General features: G+C 37.9%; 1 protein-coding gene across 2 annotated transcripts in view; it reads left to right on the top strand.

Moving 5' to 3' along the window:
* The window catches only part of STAM (signal transducing adaptor molecule), a 69398-nt gene extending 52822 nt beyond the window's left edge, over positions 1 to 16576 (top strand). For both annotated transcript variants that reach the window (XM_061436154.1, XM_061436153.1), the window contains one exon: positions 1795 to 16576. In XM_061436154.1, the coding sequence (XP_061292138.1) occupies positions 1795 to 2020 (226 nt within the window). In that variant the 3' untranslated portion in view covers positions 2021 to 16576. The remainder of the gene's footprint in view (positions 1 to 1794) is intronic.
* The last annotated feature ends 4597 nt before the right edge of the window (positions 16577 to 21173 follow it).

The raw sequence follows: 21173 nt of genomic DNA on the forward strand, positions 1-21173 counted from the left end.
TCCATCGTTGTCCAAGGCTGTCTCGCTCTCCCCCTCGCCAGCACTGGTGCTCCTCTGTTGCTGTCCCAGGCCCCCAGCGCACTGTCGTCTTGTCTGTATCCCCATCTAGGCTGTTGTATCCTGAGAGCTGGAGTGGGATCTGTCACCTTCAGAGCCACACTGTGTAGCACAGAGTTTTACACCTGGTGGGAGCTCAGTAGATACTTGATAAATAAATGTTTTGATGGGAGTTTCAAGAGCTGTGTTAGGCCAGTGAGTTATATATTCCAGTTCCTGGAAAAGTCTTCACAAAGACCTTGAGGCAATTTTTAAAAAGATATATTAGGAACAGTTGTGTGTAGGTACATGTGCATCTGTGTGTGTTTGAATGAGAAAACTGATGGCAAAACAAACATACGCTAACAAAATTGGAAGTAGTGAAAATGGAGGTGGAAGTATACACCATAGAGGTATATGACATATTTGACTCAGGCTTTCTAATTGTAAATCACAGTCAAGAGGAATTTTTTTCCTGTGTTTTTGGTGGGCAGGTATTTTAGTGTCCCTCGGTCCATATCTAGCAGACAGTTTCTTATTCTTTTACATAGATTTTCAATTCTCTGGTTGTCACTCTTCTAGACTTCCATCACCCTAGGGTGAGCCTGTTAAAACCACGTCGCGTCACATTGTCCTTTTTTGACTGGTGGGTCTTCACTGCGGCACGTAGGGGCTTCTCTGCCTAGTTGCGGCACGTGGACGTCTCTGGTTGTGGCATGTGGGCCTCTCTCGTGGTGCGCAGGCTCAGCAGTTGCAGCGCATGGGCTCTCTGGTTATGGTGCGCAGTCTTAGTTCCCCCTCGGCATGTGGAATCTTAGTTCGCCACCAGGGATCGAACCCAAGTCCCTTACTTTGGCAGACGGATTCTTAACCACTGAACCAGCAAAGTCCCGATTGCTCTTCTGTCCACAGGCAACCAGTGTTTTTCCATCCCCCGCAGCTACAGGCCAGGATCCTGACCACAGTCTACAGGGCCTGTGTACGCAGGCTCCTCTCCTCTGTTTCTGCTGTCTCACTTCATGCCACTCTGCCCTTGCCTACTCTGCTCAGCCATCAAGGCCTCCTTGCTGTCTCTTGAACGTGACTGGCCTTTTCGCACAGGCTTGCTGTCCTCTTTGCCTGAAGTGCCCTTTTTCCTAGATTGTTGGTGTCACCACCTCCCGCTCTTTTCGGGTCTCTCCTTCAGTGTTGCTGTATCTGAGTGCCCTCCCCCACCATCCTGGATCCACAGGAATCTCTTGTCTGAGGAGCTAGTGGTCCTCCTGGGATGCTTTGTTTCTTTCTCCCTTTTTTTGATTTAGACCATTTTTAAAGTCTTCATTGACCTTGTTACAATGTTGCTTCTGCTTTGTGTTTTGGTTTTTTTGGCATGTGGGATCTTAACTCCCTGGCCAGGGATCAAACTCACCCCCTGCATTGGAAGGCTAAAGTCTCAACCTCTGAACCACCAGGGAAGTCCCTGTATTTCTTCATATCACCTCTTGTCACCACCTCTTGACATACTACACATTTTTTTTCTCATCTTTTTTCCTCCTATTAGAATATAAGTTCCATGATGGTGGGGACTTTCCCCTTTCTTCCTTTATGATATCCCGGTGCCTCAAATAGCAGTGTCTGGCACATTCTAGCTATTTAATAAATACTTAATGGAATGGATCGCTTGAATGAGTAACTGTTTAGTGAACAGCTTTGCTATTGATCTCTGAATGGCTGTGTAAGTCAGTGTTGACCTAACTGAGTGTTCTTTCCCCTCCACAGCACAATGGTCAGCTCCGTCCCGGGAAGTACGTATCCCAGCCAGGCTTCAGTGTATAGTCCTCCCCCTGCTGCCACAGCTGCTCCCGACGTCACCATCTACCAGAACACAGGGACCAGCCTGTCCCAGGTGCCGAACTATACATTACCATCCACACTGCCCCAGCCTGGGGGCAGCCAGCAGCCACCTCAGCCGCAGCAGCCGTACTCCCAGAAGGCTCTGCTATAGGACTGGAGTCCCCTTTGTGGCAAATACCCGCCGATCGCCAATGGCAATGTTACGAGATTCTTTAATATCTTAAGATTGGTTTACCCTCAGCTTATAGGAATCGTATCTTGGTCAACACGTTCCAATGTTCAAGAAGGGAGATCCCTCTTCAATTTGCACTGACTTTTTAGAGAGTCTCCCCTCCCCTCCCCTGTGAGGAATGAAACTACTTACAACATATAATTCCTTTCATAATATGAAAGGGTCAATGCAAGATTATCTGTCTCGTAAAATCACCTGGCCTGCAGAGTCAATCTTACCAACACTGTTGTGGCAAACGTTGTGTACATAGGTTGCTGTGTAACTTCACTACTGGCCATTTTGAATCACGAGTGGTGATCATGTGAATATATTTAACACTGTTAAATTAATTGACATTGCTATTTTATTTTAATCATGAACAGCTACCATGTTTCATAATGTTTTGTGTAAATTGAAGATAATTACACTATCCTTTTAAACTGCAAGAGAACAAAACTGTAGCATATGTACATGAAGGTGTTATGTTGTCCCCGTTTCAGTTTCCCATTCAGCTGAACCTTCCTGGGAGTAATTGGGAGCTGAATGCACATATGTTATGTCATTCTGTAGCCTCTGCATACTACTAGCTGTCATCACACCAGCGTACAGTAGCTAAATTTTTGGTGCACTTCTAGCAAATGATGATGTTCCCTTTTACACTTTGACATTTTGGCATGATATATCAGAATACTGTGGGACCATGAGACAAAAGTCAAGTTGGACTGCATTCTTTTATATCTTAACTTTTAAAGAGATAATGTCAATTTACTTTTTCCTAGTCGAAGATAGTAATTAGGTTTCTAAGCTGTATACTGTGTTTATTGGTGGCAGTGACACCAAAGATAGAGGCAAAGGATAGAAGTTTTTAAACTGGAAAGAGAACATGAATTACACTACAATATCAGTCTCTTGTAATTATTTAGGCAATGGTGAAACTCAATTCATCTGTCTTATTCCACTGCTAGTCTTTTAAATATGTCTTTAACATATTGTATCCTTTAATTCTTCATTAAAATAAGTGTAAGTAGATGTTTCAAAGTCATCGAGGTTCCTGGCTTTGCTTAACAGTTTGTATATTTATTCTTGTCTTTGAAACTGGATTTATAGGCTGTTTTCTCTCTCTCCTCTCTTTTAAAGTTCCCGAATGGAATTATTTTGGCTTCTTATTCTGAAGTAGTTTTGAGTGAATGCTTTTTCTTTTAATCCATATGAAATATGTTTTCTACTGATATTTTAATCTCCTTAAATATTTATAATTTCCCTAGTTGTGCTGTTATTTAACACTATTATTGAAACAACTGAAGAATTGAGTACCATAGTAAATGAATTGATTTATTAACAGGTTTCACACCATAAATGAAGATTTAATTTGTATTTTCTGAGGTAGGTTCAAGGTAGGTTCAAATTTAAATCACCATCTTATATCTAATTTGTGCCTTCCTGAGTTTAGAGTACATTGCCCTCAAACAATAATTTTAAAATTCTAAATCAAACTTTACATTAAAATTTTTAATATGTTGGTTTTTGCTAAACATTGTCAAAAGATTGTAATATTTTTCATAGCCATTTGAATAGTTTAAGTGATACACTTTGTCTCAATTCATACTGTATTTTTCTCTTTTGATAAATTCCCCAATACCAATGGCAAAATGTATCATTGTCCCATTTTATTTTGATAGCTTTGTGCTGTAAAATCAATGACATATTCTCTAGTATGTGTTTGCTTTGTAAAAGTCAAAGAATGGTGAAATGAACAAAAGCTACCCTTATTACAAGGCATGTGTAAGTTTCTTTGCCTAGTCATATTACTAGGCTTTTATAAAGATTTAAATGATGAATACTTAAAAATACTTAAAACTAATACTATATTATAAGCTTGCAGTTTTCTTTTACTAGGCTTTCCCAGTGGCTCAGCGGTAAAGAATCTGCCTGCAGAGCAGGAGATGCTGGCTTGATCCCTGAGTTGAGAGGATTCCCTGGAGAAGGAAATGGCAACTCACTCCAGTTTTCTTGCCTGGGAAATCCCATGGATAGAGGATCCTGGTGGGTTATGGTCCATGGGGTCACAAAAGAGCTGTACATCACTCAGCAACTAAAAAGCTTTCACTTACTAGGTATGAAAATACCAGATGGAAAAAATTCCCCTGAAAAGGAAGCACTGGATTTTCCATCTTTCAGGTGACACGGCAAGGCTAGAAATAGAAAAGGACCAATTAGAAGCACAGTGATTTTGTTCTGCAACCAGAGTATGTGCTGCACTTTCGTAAAATTTTTCTTTAACAGGTAGCTGTCCCCTTTTAAAGGGAATTGAATTATTTATAAAATAAATTAGCTATAAAATGAATTTCTGGGAAGCAAATTTTACTTCTCGGTAAAATTTTTTTTACTTTTATAAAGTAAAAGCAAAAAATTTTTTTTACTTTTATAAAGTTTTATAAAGTTTGTGTATCCATAAGCCAGTGACATCTGAATGGAAAAATTCTGCCCAGTTACTGTCTAGCAAGAGTAGCCAACAAACCTCATGGTCAGTCAGATGGCTAATACATCAGTGTCCTAAACCCACCTACTGGTAATAACACATGGTGCATCCTTCCCCTCATTTCCCCTAACTCTGTGGTCCTGCTTTGCTGTTACTGTCTCTCCTACTCATGAGGAACCTTTTTCTGTGCCAGATTTTCTTCTGAAAGTTTGTCTCTATACCTCTTAATTTTTGTAATTAAAATGCTTAGTAGACCCCTAGCATTCTTTTCTCATAGTTTTCATAAATGACACATGTATAATTCAGCGTGAAACTTATCTTTAGTCCCAGGCTTCAAGTTTATAAAAGATAAATTAGTGTCCTATATGATAAACTCTGCAACTGCAAAAACTATACAGTTATTTTCTAAATTGAGGTCCATTGGTATAATTGGTCAAATTTTCATTTAAGACATTAAAATCGCTGTTTTCTTTTTCTCATCTTACCAGTTAGCAAATATAGAGTCCTATTGTATCATTATTTATTTAATAACAAAATCATAGCATTTTCTAATTTAAAAAGTTTTTCATTGTCAATGAATCTTTGTACCCTTTAGAATAAACGTAAAGAAAAAAACTTAACTATTTCTCAAAGACCTTATGTTCAGTTATCTTTTTATTTTAGAATCATGATTAAGTGTTCTTGTCAATACCTAGATTATTTTCTTTCTTTTTTTAAAGATTTTTTTTGACGTGAACCATTTTTAAAGTCTTTAATGAGTTTGTTACAATATTGTTTCTATTTTATATTTTGTTTTTTATGAGCATGAGGCATGTGGAATCTTAGCTCCTTGACCAGGGATCGAACCTGCACCCCGTGCTTTGGAAGTTGAAGTCTTAACCACTGGACCACCAGGGAAGTCCCTAGATTATTTTCTATGCTATTTATGATTACAGCCCCCGTTTCTAATCAAAACTGCCTTGAATTTTATGCACTTTTTTTTTATATGGTCTTCCTTTGAGATTATTTTTACCCCCTGATTTTTCTAGCTTCAGATATATTGTTTCCATACAGATTTCCTTATTGAACAAAGCCTAACTCTTTATTGGTGATAACTTGTATTCATACTGTTCTTTGCTGATTTTGCTACTCCTAGCTTTATGTTAATACTTGCCATTGCCATTATTCTCCATTTCCTGTTTCTTTTCGAGTCAGGGTTTCTGATAAGGATTACATATTAAGTGTCATAAGCTCCTGGATAAACATGAAAGGAACTGGTTCTAATATCTTTTGGTGTTCATAGACTAAAGAAAGTTATGTGTATTTTAGAAAAGAGTATATTCAGATTTTTTTATCTTATGCCATCAGTAACAAATATTTTTGAGTTTATGGCCTCAAAATATGTGTATTTACAAATGGTACAAGTTCTACGGTAGTAATAACGTGTAGTACATGATGAAACCCAAGAAATCTTACAAGGATAAGAGGAAAAATTATGAATAGAAATTCTGATATTTCTTCGCTTATCTCTGGTTCATTAGTCGGTACCCTAGAATGTATCTGCCTGATTTGGAGACCACTGATTTAGAGGTTACGATTAGACAGAGTGAAAGTACTGTGATACTAGGTTGGCCATTTGAAGTCAGCATCTGATACTACAAGTGCTGCTTTTCCCAGCCACTCTCTATGTTGAGAATTTTCAGAGTTATAAAAAGATTGAAGTAATATATTGAAAAGCTGAGTACTCTTCACCTGATTCATGAATCATTAACATTTTGTTACATTGGCTTTATCTCTTTATGTTTATATATATATGTGTGTGTATGTGTATTCATGCTTGCATATAGGTGTGTCTCTGTGTGCATATCCACATATACTATATTGTGTGAATAGACAAAGTTAGACTTTGCACTAAACTATATACCTAAGCATTTCATCATGTATTTTGTTAAAGATAAATACCTCTTCCTTTATAACCTAAACCTTTATCACATCTAACAAAACTAACAGCAATTTTGTAATATAATTGTTATCAAACATCCCTAATAATCCCTGTTTTATAGGTACAGTTTTTTTAAATTCCAGGAAATAGATCACATTTTTAATGTCCCTTTATTCTCTATGAGTCTAGATTAATCTTTTTTTTTTTGCCTTTTTAAAGATCAAACCTGTTTGTCGTTTAGTGTGTTCCACATTCTGGATTTATCGCTCTTTTTTTTATGTTAATTATTATTTATTATTTGATGCTCTGTTCTCATTATAGTCCTCTTTTTTCTTAACCCTTCAAAAGTTAGTCAGAATTATGTGATTTATGGTTAAAGGTGGTGAATCTAAATTTTTCAACCTCATATCAGAAAAGTGTATATATAAGTGAACATTTTGAGCCTTCAGATGTGGTTATTCTGTATAAATAGAGGCTGTGTGCTCAGTCCACTAATGCTTAGTAGTTTTGTGTCCTTCTTATCAAATTGCAATTAGAGTCAATGAAGAAAATCTGAACCCTTAAAAATAATTGGCTCCCTTCTATCCCCATTCAAACCCAAATCAGCTTTTCTCAAGCTTGTATGTACCTGATTCACTCACAGTGGCTTTTAAGTATTTTAGAAATGGCATCAACAAGTATAGAACTTTGTTTTAGGGTGTGTACATTTTGGCATGTTTGTTTTAAAAGACTCATTACCTTTTATCATATCTTCTATTAAGATACTGAAATCACTTTAAGGGAAGGGAAGTACTTCCTTTTTAAAAAATCTAGTTTTTACTTGAGATTGGTTGCCAAATTGGAATCAGGCTGAGTAAAATTTATACCCAGAGTAAAGTTAGAAACACATGCAAGTTACAATAATATACACTATCAGGTTGTTAAGTAGCTGGTTTAAACCCTCATATTATTTCAGTTCATTAATGGCTTAAAAAAAAAAAAAACCAGTATTTGTAATCCATTGTTTCTGTGTCAGGCTATATGAAATTTCTTAAGTGCAGGATAATTACATATCTTACTACTTCAAAAAGAGATCTAGTATGTAAACAATTAAGAATGTTTTTGATTAATTGTGTGTGATACTATCTGGAAGGTGTTTTAAGATGCCAAATATGAAACGTCCATATGGTATGATTAAAATACTTGTGTACTGGTTTTGAATTTTGTTCCTTTTCCCTCAGAGGGGGAAAAAAATGTTTCAATTTAATATGTTTGATATTCTGTAGTTTTAAAATATGGTAACCCTAAAGGAGTTGTGAAACATGACGTTGTAGTTGTGAAACAAGAAGTTGTAGTGAAGAATACAGGTAAATTCACTAAATATTTACCAAAGAAGCTTCATTATAGCAAGCCCATTTCTATACACGGTAGATGGCACAGGATAAAACAAATGGTTTTAGTATTTGCACTGTAAATTGTATCCATTTTGACCACATGGGTTTTTTTGTAAAGGATGTGGTGATACTTCTGGTTGAAGAAAAGAATAAGAACTAAATTATGTTTCACGAGTTTATTGGGGTTCTATTCTACTATGTTGTGGACATTTTAGTTCATGACCCTTAGGAATTCAGATTTTAACCCAGATATGTCTTTTGTCAAAAGAATTATCTTGCTAGATATGTGATTCTTAGCAGTTCCATGAATCTCTCCAGCCTTCTACTTATTTATAAATTGTCACTTTAGTATAACTGTTACATGATCCTTTGAAGCCTGCAGAAATTCTGTGCTTCAGAGCCTCAGCCTTCTCGCCATTCAGCCTTGACAGCTCATCTGTGCCACTGCTGTTACCTCACAGCTCAGAGGCAGACAAGGAACAGAAACTTGGGAACATGTTCCCAGCATATGGTCGTAACAGTCCCTGTGTGTAATCTGGGATACTTGATGTCCGTTAGTCCAGCAGTCCCCAGCCTTTTTGGCACTAGGGACCGGTTGCGTGGAAGACTGTTTTTCCACAGACCAGCAGGGTCAGGGGGATGGTTTCAGGATGATTCAAGCGCTTCACATTTATTGTGCACTCTATCATTACATCAACTGCGCCTCAGATCATCAAGCATTAGATCCTGGAGGTTGGGACCCCTGCGTTAGTCGACTCCTGAGCCTTTTGTTGATGTTTGTGTGACCCCATGAGGAATATCTGCGTTTTGAGTAGAAGCACCTTCACTTGATAGTACTTTCACTGGTGCCGATTTGGAGGAAAAATTAAATAATTATGGCTCTGAAGCATATACTGTTTTTGTATCTTGTTTCAAGCTAAAGGAGAGGCAACAACAGACTAAGACTATTATGAAATTTTATTGCTTTTGATGTTCTTGTAAGCAGAATAGTACCCTTGGACTCACCGAGGTGAGAATGGTGACAAAACCAATGTATACTTTTTCTGTTTTATTTACCAAATAAGCAGATCACCTGAAATGCTGGAGAACTGTGGAAACTAGGAGCTTCCATCTTTGAGACAGGCTGAGCGAGTCTTTTTCTAATATTCCAAATAAGGTACAAAATCAGCAATGGCATTATTTTTTTGCATCACAAATATTTGACCTAGAAAAATGTATTGTGTGATTATAAGTTATTAATACACATAAACATTAGCTTTTAAAGGTTAGTTTTTTCTAACCAACTTTTTCTTATGTGTCAATGTCAGTTACATGTGTACAGTATTTTACATAGTTATATAGGACAATTTCAAAAATAAAACGAATTTTTTTTTTGTAGTGTTCTTGTTTGGACTTCAGGAAATTAGATATCCTGCTGGCATTAAAAATTCTTTCCTAAATTAGTTTATGATATTTCATGGAATCTCATTAAAAGGTTTTTGTCAAGTATTACAGAAAGTAAATAAGCTTTTTATAGAGGGGAAAGACAGAATTTCCAGTTGTTATCACTGGTTGTGTTATATTCCCAGCAGGAATAGTCAGTTCCTTTTTAGAATCTTTTTTGCTATCTAATGCTGATTTTTTTAAGAGTAATTTCAAGAGTGAATACTGGTTAGGTTTTACCAAAACAAGCAAACAAACAAAAAAGACAAAGTTCTTTATTTTACGTCATAGTGAAAATAAATTTTGTATTTATATAGGTAATGTTTCTTTTTTATTTTTAAAAGATTACTTACATTCTAATTGGTCTTAGTGAAATAATTTGATATCAAAACATCAGGATACTTTTATTTAATTGACATGATTGCCAAATTTAATTTATTTGGAGGGGGAGCAGGTAGGCCAGTGGGTTTCCTTCCGGTTAAGTTAAATATGCATTTGAAACAGGAAGACTTCTGGTGTCCGGAATGGAACTTTATTAGACTGTAAGGTAAAGTGTTGTGCTTTTACTTCGTTCCACAGAACAGGAGTATCTCTCCTCTGCATGCCTTTCATGGACTTGAAAGAGAATCATTTCCTTCAGGTTTTCAGTATGAAGGGAGTAAAGTTCTATTTTTTATTTTAACTCTTATTCAGCATTTGTGTCTAACTATGCTGATTTGTCTATTTGAAAACCAAAAAATGTCTTCCAAAAAAAAATATTCTCCAGTTTTTACTTGCTAAAGAATACTTACTGGAACAGGATTCTATTTATGCTTTCAGTGGGAGCACTAAAATTGAGTAAGTGTCTAGTTTATACCAAATGTTTGTTTTATGTATGTTGTAATTCACAATGGTCAGGGAAATTGGTCTCAAAAATTAAGCAAAGGAGGATAGATTAATAGCTGAAGGAGCTGAGTTTAATATGTTTTAACAGTTTTGTCAAACACATTTTGAGATTAAAAACTCTGAAGTATTTTTCATTTTTGACTAAGAGGTGAGCATTATTAAAATTGAGTAGAATAATCTAAATTACTATGTATAGTATCTTTTGAAAGTCATATTTCTAAACTTTTTTATATCTAGTAATTCACATGTTTATTAGTCAAATGCTGTGTATAACTCATTTTTTTTCTAGATAGTTATTCCAAGAACTGTGGTTTGAGAAATGTAAAATTCTATGCAGAATGAAATCAACTGAAGAGAAACCTGAAGACTGGTTGTGGTTCTCACAGATAATTCCTGTTTATTGGATTTAAAATGTTGTAACTTTAATGACCTGGAGCTCAGAATACAGGAAATTCTGCTGTTGGGCATTTATGTGTCCTAAAAATCACTATGCAGCATGCATTACTACACGATAAAAAAAGCCTTAGAGTTTATGGGAAAAACCCATTAGAGGCACAACATTGCAAAGCATCTGCAATAACATACTTAAGAATAAAAATAGGAACCTAATATAAATAGTAGCACCGTTTCATGTGTTAAATGGCTTACGAAGACATGAACATTACAGTAAATATGACGCTTTACCTTGACAAAGACCTGACGTGAGCCTTTGGGAGTGGATATGGGAAGGATTTATTTGTGAATTAACATGCAGATGGGCATAGGGACTGCTAGAGTAGGAGAGCCCATTGTGACACCAGATCTGGGTATGTGTGACTCAGCCCCGGGTGAGCTGAGGGTGCTTGCTGGTGGTGGGGTGAGGCACGCCCGCATGTGGGTTTTGCCTGTTTCTGCAGGTGTTTTGCGTGTTCCTGCACGACTCAGTTTATCTGGGTGCATCTTCTGCATTTCACCTACTGTTTCTCCTGGACAAAGCCACATTTCAAAAGCCACAAAGCCTGCATTTCACCTACTGTTTCTCCTGGACAAATTTCTCCTGGAAATTTGCATTTTGCTCACATTGTTCCTTTATTGTATCACCTCCTGCAACAAGTTTTTGTTTTCCAAAGAGCAGTTATATCCATACTGACTCTCAAAGTCATTTAGAGATGGAGGGTGAGTGGCTAGTCACCATTTATTTCTAACTTAAAAAAAATATGTTTTTAAGTATTGGAAAAGAATCAGGTATATCTAGGATATAAAATGTTCTTTCCTCTTTACAAGGTCGAAAGGATCCCAGTAGAGCATGTGAGCATGTTCAGATTCAAAGAATTGTGTTTTGCTGAAGTACAATCTGTGAGGTTATATGACTGACAACTCTGCCATCTCTCTCCAAAAAAAGAGAAAAGAGGAAAATTAAAACCATCATTTTCTGAGTTAAATGGGCAAGGCCATCATGCCATTATTTACACTGATTTTTTAAAAATTAACTATCGATTTGACCTTCAGTTGGCTGACTTTTGAGTCATGTACCAGGTTTTTCAGGTTTACTGCATTCTAAATTTTTATATTTCATAGCACTTAGTAGATACTTATTTAAATACTTTTATAAATCAGGAGATGTAAATGAAGGTCATTTATAGGTTCATTTTGACATCAGAGTTTTGTTTCTTGGACAAAATTGCTGCATTTCTTTCTAAAGCATGCTGTGTTGGTGAGTGAGCCTCCTAGGGCTGATATCTCTGTCAGTCACATTTTCCACCCTGGCTTATTGCATTAACTTTTCCTGGTCCTCAGCTTTATCATCTATAAAATGAGAGAATTATGTCTTAAGTTCTGTTCAAGCTGCTGTTCCTGCAGTGATGTGAAAAAATGGCATCACTTTAATTTTATTTATTAAACAAGCACTTGCATTGTTCTTACTGTAGGATGGGTACCACTCTTAAGTGCTTTTCAAATCTCTCATTTAAAGTGGGCTGATGGAGAAAGGAAACCAAGGCACAGAGTTTGGTAATTTACTCAAGGTTGTCCAGCCAGATGGGGGCAAGGCTGGGGCTCAAAGCTAAGTAAAGTTTGTGCTCTTATTCATCAGCTTGTCATTAAAATGATGATTTGTTTTCTAACGTATAGGAACTCCAGAAGCTACAGGGGAGAATGAGGCAGCCCCTTCTCTCCAGAATCTTCACATAAAGGGAGAATTTTGTAGTGTGTGTGTGTGTGTGTGTGTTTGTGTGTGTGTGTTTATGTCCCACAGAAGAACTCTACAGTAAACATTTGTTGGTGAGACTACCTTATTAGAATGTAAAAATACACATTTTCAGGTTAAGTAGTTGGTTCCAGGTTTCCAGCTGGCTTATTTAAGATTATTTAAATAAACCACAAGGTTCCAGTCTGATGGTGATAAACTGGGTGAAACTCTTTTAGGGCACTGTGGAAACGTGATAGCTAAAAGGCTGACTTATTTGATACCTAAGATTAGTGATACTATGTATAGAAATTAGAATAGTTATGTGGAATCATTGAAATTTTCAGTCAACCCAAACCCCTTGTATGTCTATTAATATGAACTTCTCATTAATGGGAGATTCCTAATAGTGGAATCTTTTTCATATTTTTATGTGTATTGTACCTAGAGCAATATCTTTTCCACTGTACTCAGGTACCTAAGTGTTGAGTAAGCGATCACTTCAGTTTTACAGTAAGCACGATGAGTCTCCAGAGAGCTCCGTGTCCCTGTCAGGGGCCTGCCAGAAAGTCAGATTACACACAAGAGGTCAACTAAACAGGCTTTTGCAAAAGAACTCCTTAACTGAAGACTGAAGGAGCCAGCAAGGGTAGTGGAGGCATCCTTTACTGTCAGGACCTCTGAGTCAAGAGGGGTAAGTGTTACACAGCAACACAAGGTGAGAGCTGGACTAGAGGAGGAGGGACAGACGGACAGAACTATGAATGGCACAGTGGTCAGGAGAGAAGGACGAGAGGAATAAACACCCTAGTGTCTCCCACTGCCCTCTGATTTCTTGCTAGTCATCTCACTGGCCGAACCCAACTGGAATACAGAATGGTGGGAGCACAGGTGAGGAGATGGATGGAGAATAGCCAACATAGTAGAAACATATCTGGGTGTGTGTTTGTCCCTTCAGGCTGCTATAATAATACCATAGCCAGGGGACTTTCCTGGTGATCCAGTGGTTAGGACTCCATGCTTCCACTGAAGGGTTCATGGATTCAATCCCTGTTCAGGGAACTAAGATTCCACATGCTGCATGGCAAAGCCAAAAAAAAAAAAAATACTGTAGCAGAGGGGAGATGGAAATTACATAAGTAACAAATTTATTTCTCGGCTCTGGAAGCTGTAAAGTCCAAGGTCAAGATGCTAGGAGATTCAGTTTGTGAGGGCCTGCTTTTTGGTTCATAGCTGTCTTCTCATGATAACCTCTCATGGCAAAAGAAAGGAGGGAGACAGCTCCTTGGCGTCTCTCTTAGAAGATACTAATCCCATTCACAACGGGTCTCTCTCCCAATCACTTCTCAAAGGCCCTACCTCTAAACACCATCACCCTGGGGCTTAGAATTCCAACAAATTTTTCAGGGAACATAAGTATTCAATCTGTTGCATGATTGAAGCAACCCTTGTCATTGAATGCAGTTTGATTCACCACTTGCAAAAATATTAAAACACTTTTCCTCTGTCAGTTAAATTATCATACATATTTTATGAAAAGCCAAGCATGTTCTAGGTGATTTCCAATTAGTTGGTTAATTTTCCTATTGCTGAGTTTATATAAAGTACTGAATTCAAATTATCAGTAGGTGGTGCTGCTGAGATTGAATCTAGAAAAATCTATAGTAGGCATTTCTTGACGATTAGGATTTCAGACAGGTTATTTGGGAAAGAATGTTACAGAACCATCAATTTGTGGTTTATTGTTTTTCATGACATCTGAAAAACATCAGTTTTTAGGGTTTTGATTTACTTAATATGTGAAATATTCTGGATTTGCCCAACATAGGGGCAGCAGTGGATGTGTCTCCACAGAATCTGAAGGATAAGCATGTCACAGAACATAATTACTGATAATTTTCTGACGTGCTATACTGGGGTTTACCACTTGCCTTCTTGTTTTAATTTACTTTTTGAGATAGAAGCAATGAATCATAATGCATATCAAGATTTTTTTAATTAAAATTTTAAAGTCTTTACTGATTTTTTTGCAGTATTATTTCTGTTTTTTGGCTTTGGGGCTGTGAGGCATATATGGGAATCTTAGCTCCCTGACCAGGGATCAAACCCATACCCCCTGCATTAGAAGGTGAAGTCCTAACCACTGGACCACCAGAGGAGTCCCTCAAAATTTTTTAAGTGATTTAATTTTAATTTCCTGGAGAAGAGAATTAAGTGCAATTTAACAAGTGCCCCAGATGATCCTCCTGGTAACACTGGTTTGGAAAATGCTGACGATACGCAACCTTCTTTTGGCCTAAGTTTCCTTATCCAGTTGGCCTGAGTTTCCACAAACATTCTGAGGTCACAGTCACATTTGAAAAGATAAAGAAAGCTTTGAATCTTCTCCCCAGAAAAATGCCCCCACCTAGAGTGCTGCATATAATTTCAGGTGTTTCAGAGATACTTAAAATCCATCTATATATCCTGTCTGTGAACCCCTGTGCTGTAAAATCTGTTTAAAACTTTTCAGTCTAGGCATCAAGGGTTGCCCTAAGCTTGGCCCATCCCACTGATGGACCCTTTTGCCCCAATATTGCCATCAGAGTCGGGAGCTGTGAAGATAAGCAGATTTTAGATATTGTGTTCCTGAACACATGGAAAAGCTAAATTCACAGAACCTGTATGCTTTCCTTACAGTCCATAGGAATTCTTCAAAACACACAAGAGACTCAATTGAGGAAATCATTTAGGCAGGCTTTCATACTTTGCAGTCATTGGCATTGTCCAGGACAAAAAAAAAAAAAGGAAAAGGAGATGGTGTTGATCTGTCAAGCCACCTTTTTTCTATTCTCAAAGACAAGCATCTTATTTTGAGCATAATTTTAGGGCCATGGTGTCCCACAGGAAAAGTCCTGCCAGGCTGGTGGTGAAACACGGGGACTCGTGACAGAATTCTCCAGTTTTTTACCAAAGCATCCTTTGACTTCACCAGGCCTGGATCCTGCCAGCGGAGCTGCCAAGTCACTCAAAGTTCTTTATTATTAAGACTAAGTTTGTTACTAGTCAGAATCGACTTAGCAGTCTGCTGCTGACTGTTAACATAAGTTCAAAGTGTTATCATTACAGAAGAAGGTCTATAGACTAAATACCTTAGGTCAGATCCCAAACAGATATTAAAAATAGAAATCATATCCAGGCCATTACCTCTGTGGTGGTGATTTAACCACTACTTTGTGTTTACTTTTATATTTATTATAGTGATTAGCTGTTTATGTAAAATTGGTTTATCCAAGCTTAAGTATTAAAGGGTGAAATAAAACTATGTTGAGTGGCAAGACAAAGTTTTTAAAAACACATGTAGACCAGTTCTAAAACATGAAACAGTTCTTTGTATACATGAAATGATCATTTATTTCCCATCATCTTGCTTTAGCAAAAATGTGAAGTGGAAAATGGAATTCAGCAGATGTTTGCATACCAGGGAGATCTAACAATGACTAAGTGGACAGAAAAAAATCTGGCATAGCGGGCCTGACTGCCATCTTGTGAGGGTCCCTTTTCCAAGGTTGGCCTTGACTGGCTTTGGGAGCTTGGATTTGGGGAGGGTTCCTACTATTCTCAGAATGGAGAAGAGTGGCACATTGGGCCCAAACTTTGCACAAATGATGTGTTTTATGCTGATCACTTGCTTCCTTCTGGGAGTCTGGAATCTGGGGACATGCCAAGTAGGACATGATCTGGGGACATGATCAGCCCCAGTAAGAGCTCCAGGCACCATGGGTAGTGAGCTTTCCTGATTGGCAACATTACACACATGTTGTCACGCCTTGTTGCTGGGGGAATTAAACTCGTCCTGTGTGACTTTGGTTCGAGGACTCATAGAAGCTCGTACCTGGTTTCCCTTGACAGCCTCCCATGCACCTTTTTTCTTTTCTGACTTTGCTTCAAGTCCTTTTGGTGCAATAAATTACAGCCATGAGTGCAGTATACTGAGCCCTGAGAGTCATCCTAGTGGATCATCAAAACCGCGAGTGGCATTGGGGTCCCTTCAACATAGCAAGGTCCTGTCACTGCCTTTGGAAGTTCACAAATGTGTAAGGAAAGAAAACATACATTTAAAGCTATAGCACAAGGTTGAATTTAGTAAGGTGTTCAGTACTACAAGAGGAGATAAGTGCTAATATTGCAACTGGGGAGTTAGGTACAGGCCATAGTCATTTCAGTGTTGGGAACAAAATTTTTTCTTCAACTTCATTGCAGTAATAAACACCCCATATAATTTAAAAAAAACCCATATAATTAAAATTACCCTTTTATGAGTTTGGATGTGTATATACTCATGTTACCATCCCCATAGTCAAGGTGATGAACATATCCATCAGCTCCAAATTTTCTTTGTGTCCCTTTGTTTTGTTTTTGTGATACAAACACTAGACATGAGATTCTCCTTAACAAATTTTTAAATGCATGGTACTTTATTATTAAACACTGGCACAATGCTTTAGAGCACATTTGTGGAACTTATCATCTTGTATAACTAGTTCTGTACCCTTGAGTGACAACTTCGCATTTCCTCCTCCATCTCCAGGTACCACTGTTATATTGTCTACTTCTCTCCGTCTGACTATATTACATGCCTCACATAAGAGGAATCACACAGTATTCGTCTTCCTGTGACTGACTTATTTCATTCATCATGTCTTCAGTGTTGTTGCAAAGAGTAGGATTTCCTTTTTAAAGGCAGAATAATATTGCATTGTGTATACATTCCATATTCACTCATCTGCTAGTGCACATTTGGGTTGTTTCCATTTCTTGGCTGTTGTGAATAAGGCTGTGGTGAGTGTGGTGTGGGGAGCCGGCGGGAGGCACTCCACCCGTGGCAAAGGTCATGAGGAAGGAGGCTCGACATATGCAAAGGCGGGATCGAGCCTCAGGAGACCCCCTGGAAATTCTCGAGCATCTACCCTCATAACCAGAGCCTGCCTATTTTACTATTTTGTGCTCTCACCTACACCTCTGACTTTACGGGGGGCTGTCCCCCACCACCTCTTTCAGAGAAGGAGTTAACTTAGAGCTCCAGTTAATAATAATTCCTGGGCGTGACAGGAGTGTTCCAAACTTACAAACTCCTCTGAAGGTTCTCTAGCCTGCCTGACAGGCTTGTCCGGCCACATGTGATTGCTCACAGCCTCCCAACCGTGAGAGGCACGAGATGCTTTAAACCTTCTAAAAACAGGTTCCTTAGAAAAGTTAGAAAACCATTAGTATAAGTATAGTGGGCTGATTAGAAATTGTATTGGTGAAGGGTTTTTCATTTGTTGAGCCAATGTTTACTGCTAAGTCTCCACATCCCCTGCCCTTATACACATTAATGAATATATAGAAGAAATAAGTATTAACCTTTGATATAAATCACGTTAGACCTTAGGCCAAGTAAATTCTTTCCTTAACTAAAACCCACTACACCCTCACCCTATGGGAATGTAACTTTATTTGGGTGGCGTCTGTTTTAAGAATTATCACCCCTGGAGAAATAAGTGTTCTGGTTGACTGACCGCTGTCATAAGGAAAGGGTCATAAATTGTCAGCAGGCCCCCTGGCCAGAAGATGATGTCACACCCCTAAGACCTCTGTATACATTTGTATGAAGCACCTGACTTTAATAAAAGTCAGGACTGCTGACCCCACGTGACTTTTGTATAACATCTCAGTGTATAAAAACAGACTCTGGAAAATAAAGAATTGGGATCAGTTTCTTGAAAGACTGGTCTCCCCATGTCTCTCTCTCTCTCAAACTCTGGCTGAGTCTCCATCTGGAGCGCGGAGCCCACCATGCTTACTAACTTTGCCTGGGCTTCTAAGATCTGACTGGGGAGGCCTCAGTGTCTCCTCTCCTCTGGGAGAACAGAAGGACGCCTGCGGCCTACGTAAGTGGTGCAAGCTTCTTGTCTTGAAGTTTTATTGGTCTCCCACGTAAACCAAGCTACTCAGCCTCTTTTCTCCACTGAATTTTCCTGCTGAGCTATCCTCATTCTATTACTCTTTATATCTCTAATTAATATTTAAATAAGTCGCCGACGCCGTCCCCGCTTCGAATACCCTGGATCAGCCGGGGCTGGATCCTCTTCAAGATCCTGATTTCAATTCAGTCCCAGAAGTCATAGTCATGTGGTAGATTTACTTTTAATATTTTGAGGATGCTCCATACTATTTTCCATAGCAGCTAAACCATTTTACATTCCCACCAACAGTGTACAACAAATATTCCAGGTTCTCCATATCCATCCTCACCAACTATGTATTTTTTTCCCTTTATAAAATAGCTGTCTTGACAAGTGTTGTCTTCTTCCAGATTTTAGAGAGAAAAATTTGTTTTTCCACTGTTGAATATGATGTTAGCTGTGGGTTTTTCATATAGGGCCTTTGTGTTTTGAGGTAAGTTCTTCTACACTTAATTTTTTTTTTTTTTTGAAGTCTGATGAAAAAGTGTTGAATGTTGTCAGATACTTTTTTTCTGCATGTATTGAAATAATCATCTGATTTTTGTCCTTCATTCTCTTAACGTGATGTTGTCACATTGACTTGCATGTGTTGAACTACCCTTACATTCCAGGGATAAGTCCTACCTGGTCATTATGAACCTTTTAATGTGCTATTGAATTAAGTTTGCTAATATTTTGTTAAGAATTTTTTATATCCATGTTAATCAGGACTATTAGCTTATATAGTTTTTGTGCTTTTTTTCTTGTTTTTTGTCTGGCTCTACTATCAAGGTGGTGCTGGCCTAATAAAAGGAGTTTAGAAATGTTCTCTTTTCTATTTTCTAGGACAGTTTGAAGGATTGGTATTCAGTTCAGTTCAGTCACTCAGTCCTGTCCGACTGTTTGCAACCCCATGAATCGCAGCACACCAGGCCTCCCTGTCCATCACCAACTCCCGGAGTTCACTCAAACTCATGTCCATTGAGTCAATGACGCCATCCAGCCATCTCATCCTCTGTCGTCCCCTTCTCCTCCTGCCCCCAATCCCTCCCAGCATCAGAGTCTTTTCCAATGAGTCAGCTCTTCACATGAGGTGGCCAAAGTATTGGAGTTTCAGCTTTAGCATCATTCCTTCCAAAGAAATCCCAGGACTGATATCCTTCAGAATGGACTTGTTGGATCTCCTTGCAGTCCAAGGGACTCTCAAGAGTCTTCTCCAACACCACAGTTGAAAAGCATCAATTCTTCGGCGCTCAGCTTTCTTCACAGTCCAACTCTCACATCCATACATGACCACAGGAAAAACCATAGCCTTGACTAGATGGACCTTTGTTGGCAAAGTAATGTCTCTGCTTTTGAATGTGCTATCTAGGTTGGTCATAACTTTCCTTCCAAGGAGTAAGCGTCTTCTAATTTCATGGCTGCACTCACCATCTGCAGTCATTTTGAAGCCCCCAAAATAAAGTCGGACACTGTTTCCACTGTTTCCCCATCTATTTCCCATGAAGTGATGGGACCAGATGCCATGTTCTTCATTTTCTGAATGTTGAGTTTTAAGCCAACTTTTTCACTCTCCTCTTTCACCTTCTTCAAGAGGCTCTTTAGTTCCTCTTCACTTTCTGCCATAAGGGTGGTGTCATCTGCATATCTGAGGTTATTGACATTTCTCCCGGCAATCCTGATTCCAGCTTGTGCTTCTTCCAGCCCAGCGTTTCTCATGATGTATTCTGCATAAAAGTTAAATAAGCAGACAATATACAGACTTGACATACTCCTTTTCCTATTTGGAACCAGTCTGTTGTTCCATGTCCAGTTCTAACTGTTGCTTCCTGACCTGCATACAGATTTCTCAAGAAGCAGATCAGGTGGTCTGGTATTCCCATCTCTTTCAGTATTTTCCACAGTTTATTGTGATCCACACAGTCAAAGGCTTTGGCATATTTTTCTTAAATATTTGATGATAAATTTACCTATGAAACCTTCTGGTCCTGGTCTTTGTTGGGAGGTTCTTGATTATTGATTCAGTCTCATTATTTGTTATTGATCTGTTCAGTCTTTCTACTTCTTGACTCAGTCTTAGTGGTTTCTTCAAATGTGTCTTCTAAGTTATCCAACTTGTTAATAAGTAATTGTTCATAATAGTCCCTTGTGATTTTTTAAAATTTCTGTGGCATAAGTTGTAACATCTCCTCTTTCATTTCTGATTTTTAGTCTTTCTCTTTTTTACAGTAAGTTCAGGTAATGGTTTATTGATTATGTTTATCTTTTTAAAAATAGCTCTTAGTTTTCTCTGTTTTTTGTATTGTTGTCTATTCTTTATTTCATCAATTTCTGCTCTAGTCCTTATTATCTGCTTCTTTATGCTAATTTTGAGCTTAGTTTGTTCTTTTTCTGTTTATTGAGGTTTAAAGGTAGGTTGTATGAGATCTTTTTTAATGTGTTTATCACTAAAAACTTCCTTCTCAGTACTGCTTTTGCTATATCCCCTAAGCTTTGGTATATTTTATTATTTTCATTTGTCACAAAATATTTTAAAATTTCCCTTTGACTTCTCCTTTGACTCAGTGGTTGGTCAAGAATGGATTAATTTCCATGTATTTGTGTGTTTTATTAATTTCTTTTTGTTATTGATTTCTAGTTTTATTTCATTGAAAAGTGCAATAAAATAAAGTAAAAAAGATTTTAGCCTTCTTAAATTTGTAGAGACTTGTTTTGTGACTTATCATGTGGTCTATCCCAGAAAATGTTCCATGTATGCTTATAAAGAGTATATATTCCACTGCTCTTGGTTTGGAATAGTCTGTATATGCTGTTAAGTCATGGAGAAGGCAATGGCAACCCACTTCAGTACTCTTGCCTGGAAAATCCCATGGACAGAGGAGC

This window comes from Bos javanicus, chromosome 13, assembly GCF_032452875.1.
Source record: "Bos javanicus breed banteng chromosome 13, ARS-OSU_banteng_1.0, whole genome shotgun sequence".
Taxonomy (NCBI): domain Eukaryota; kingdom Metazoa; phylum Chordata; class Mammalia; order Artiodactyla; family Bovidae; genus Bos; species Bos javanicus.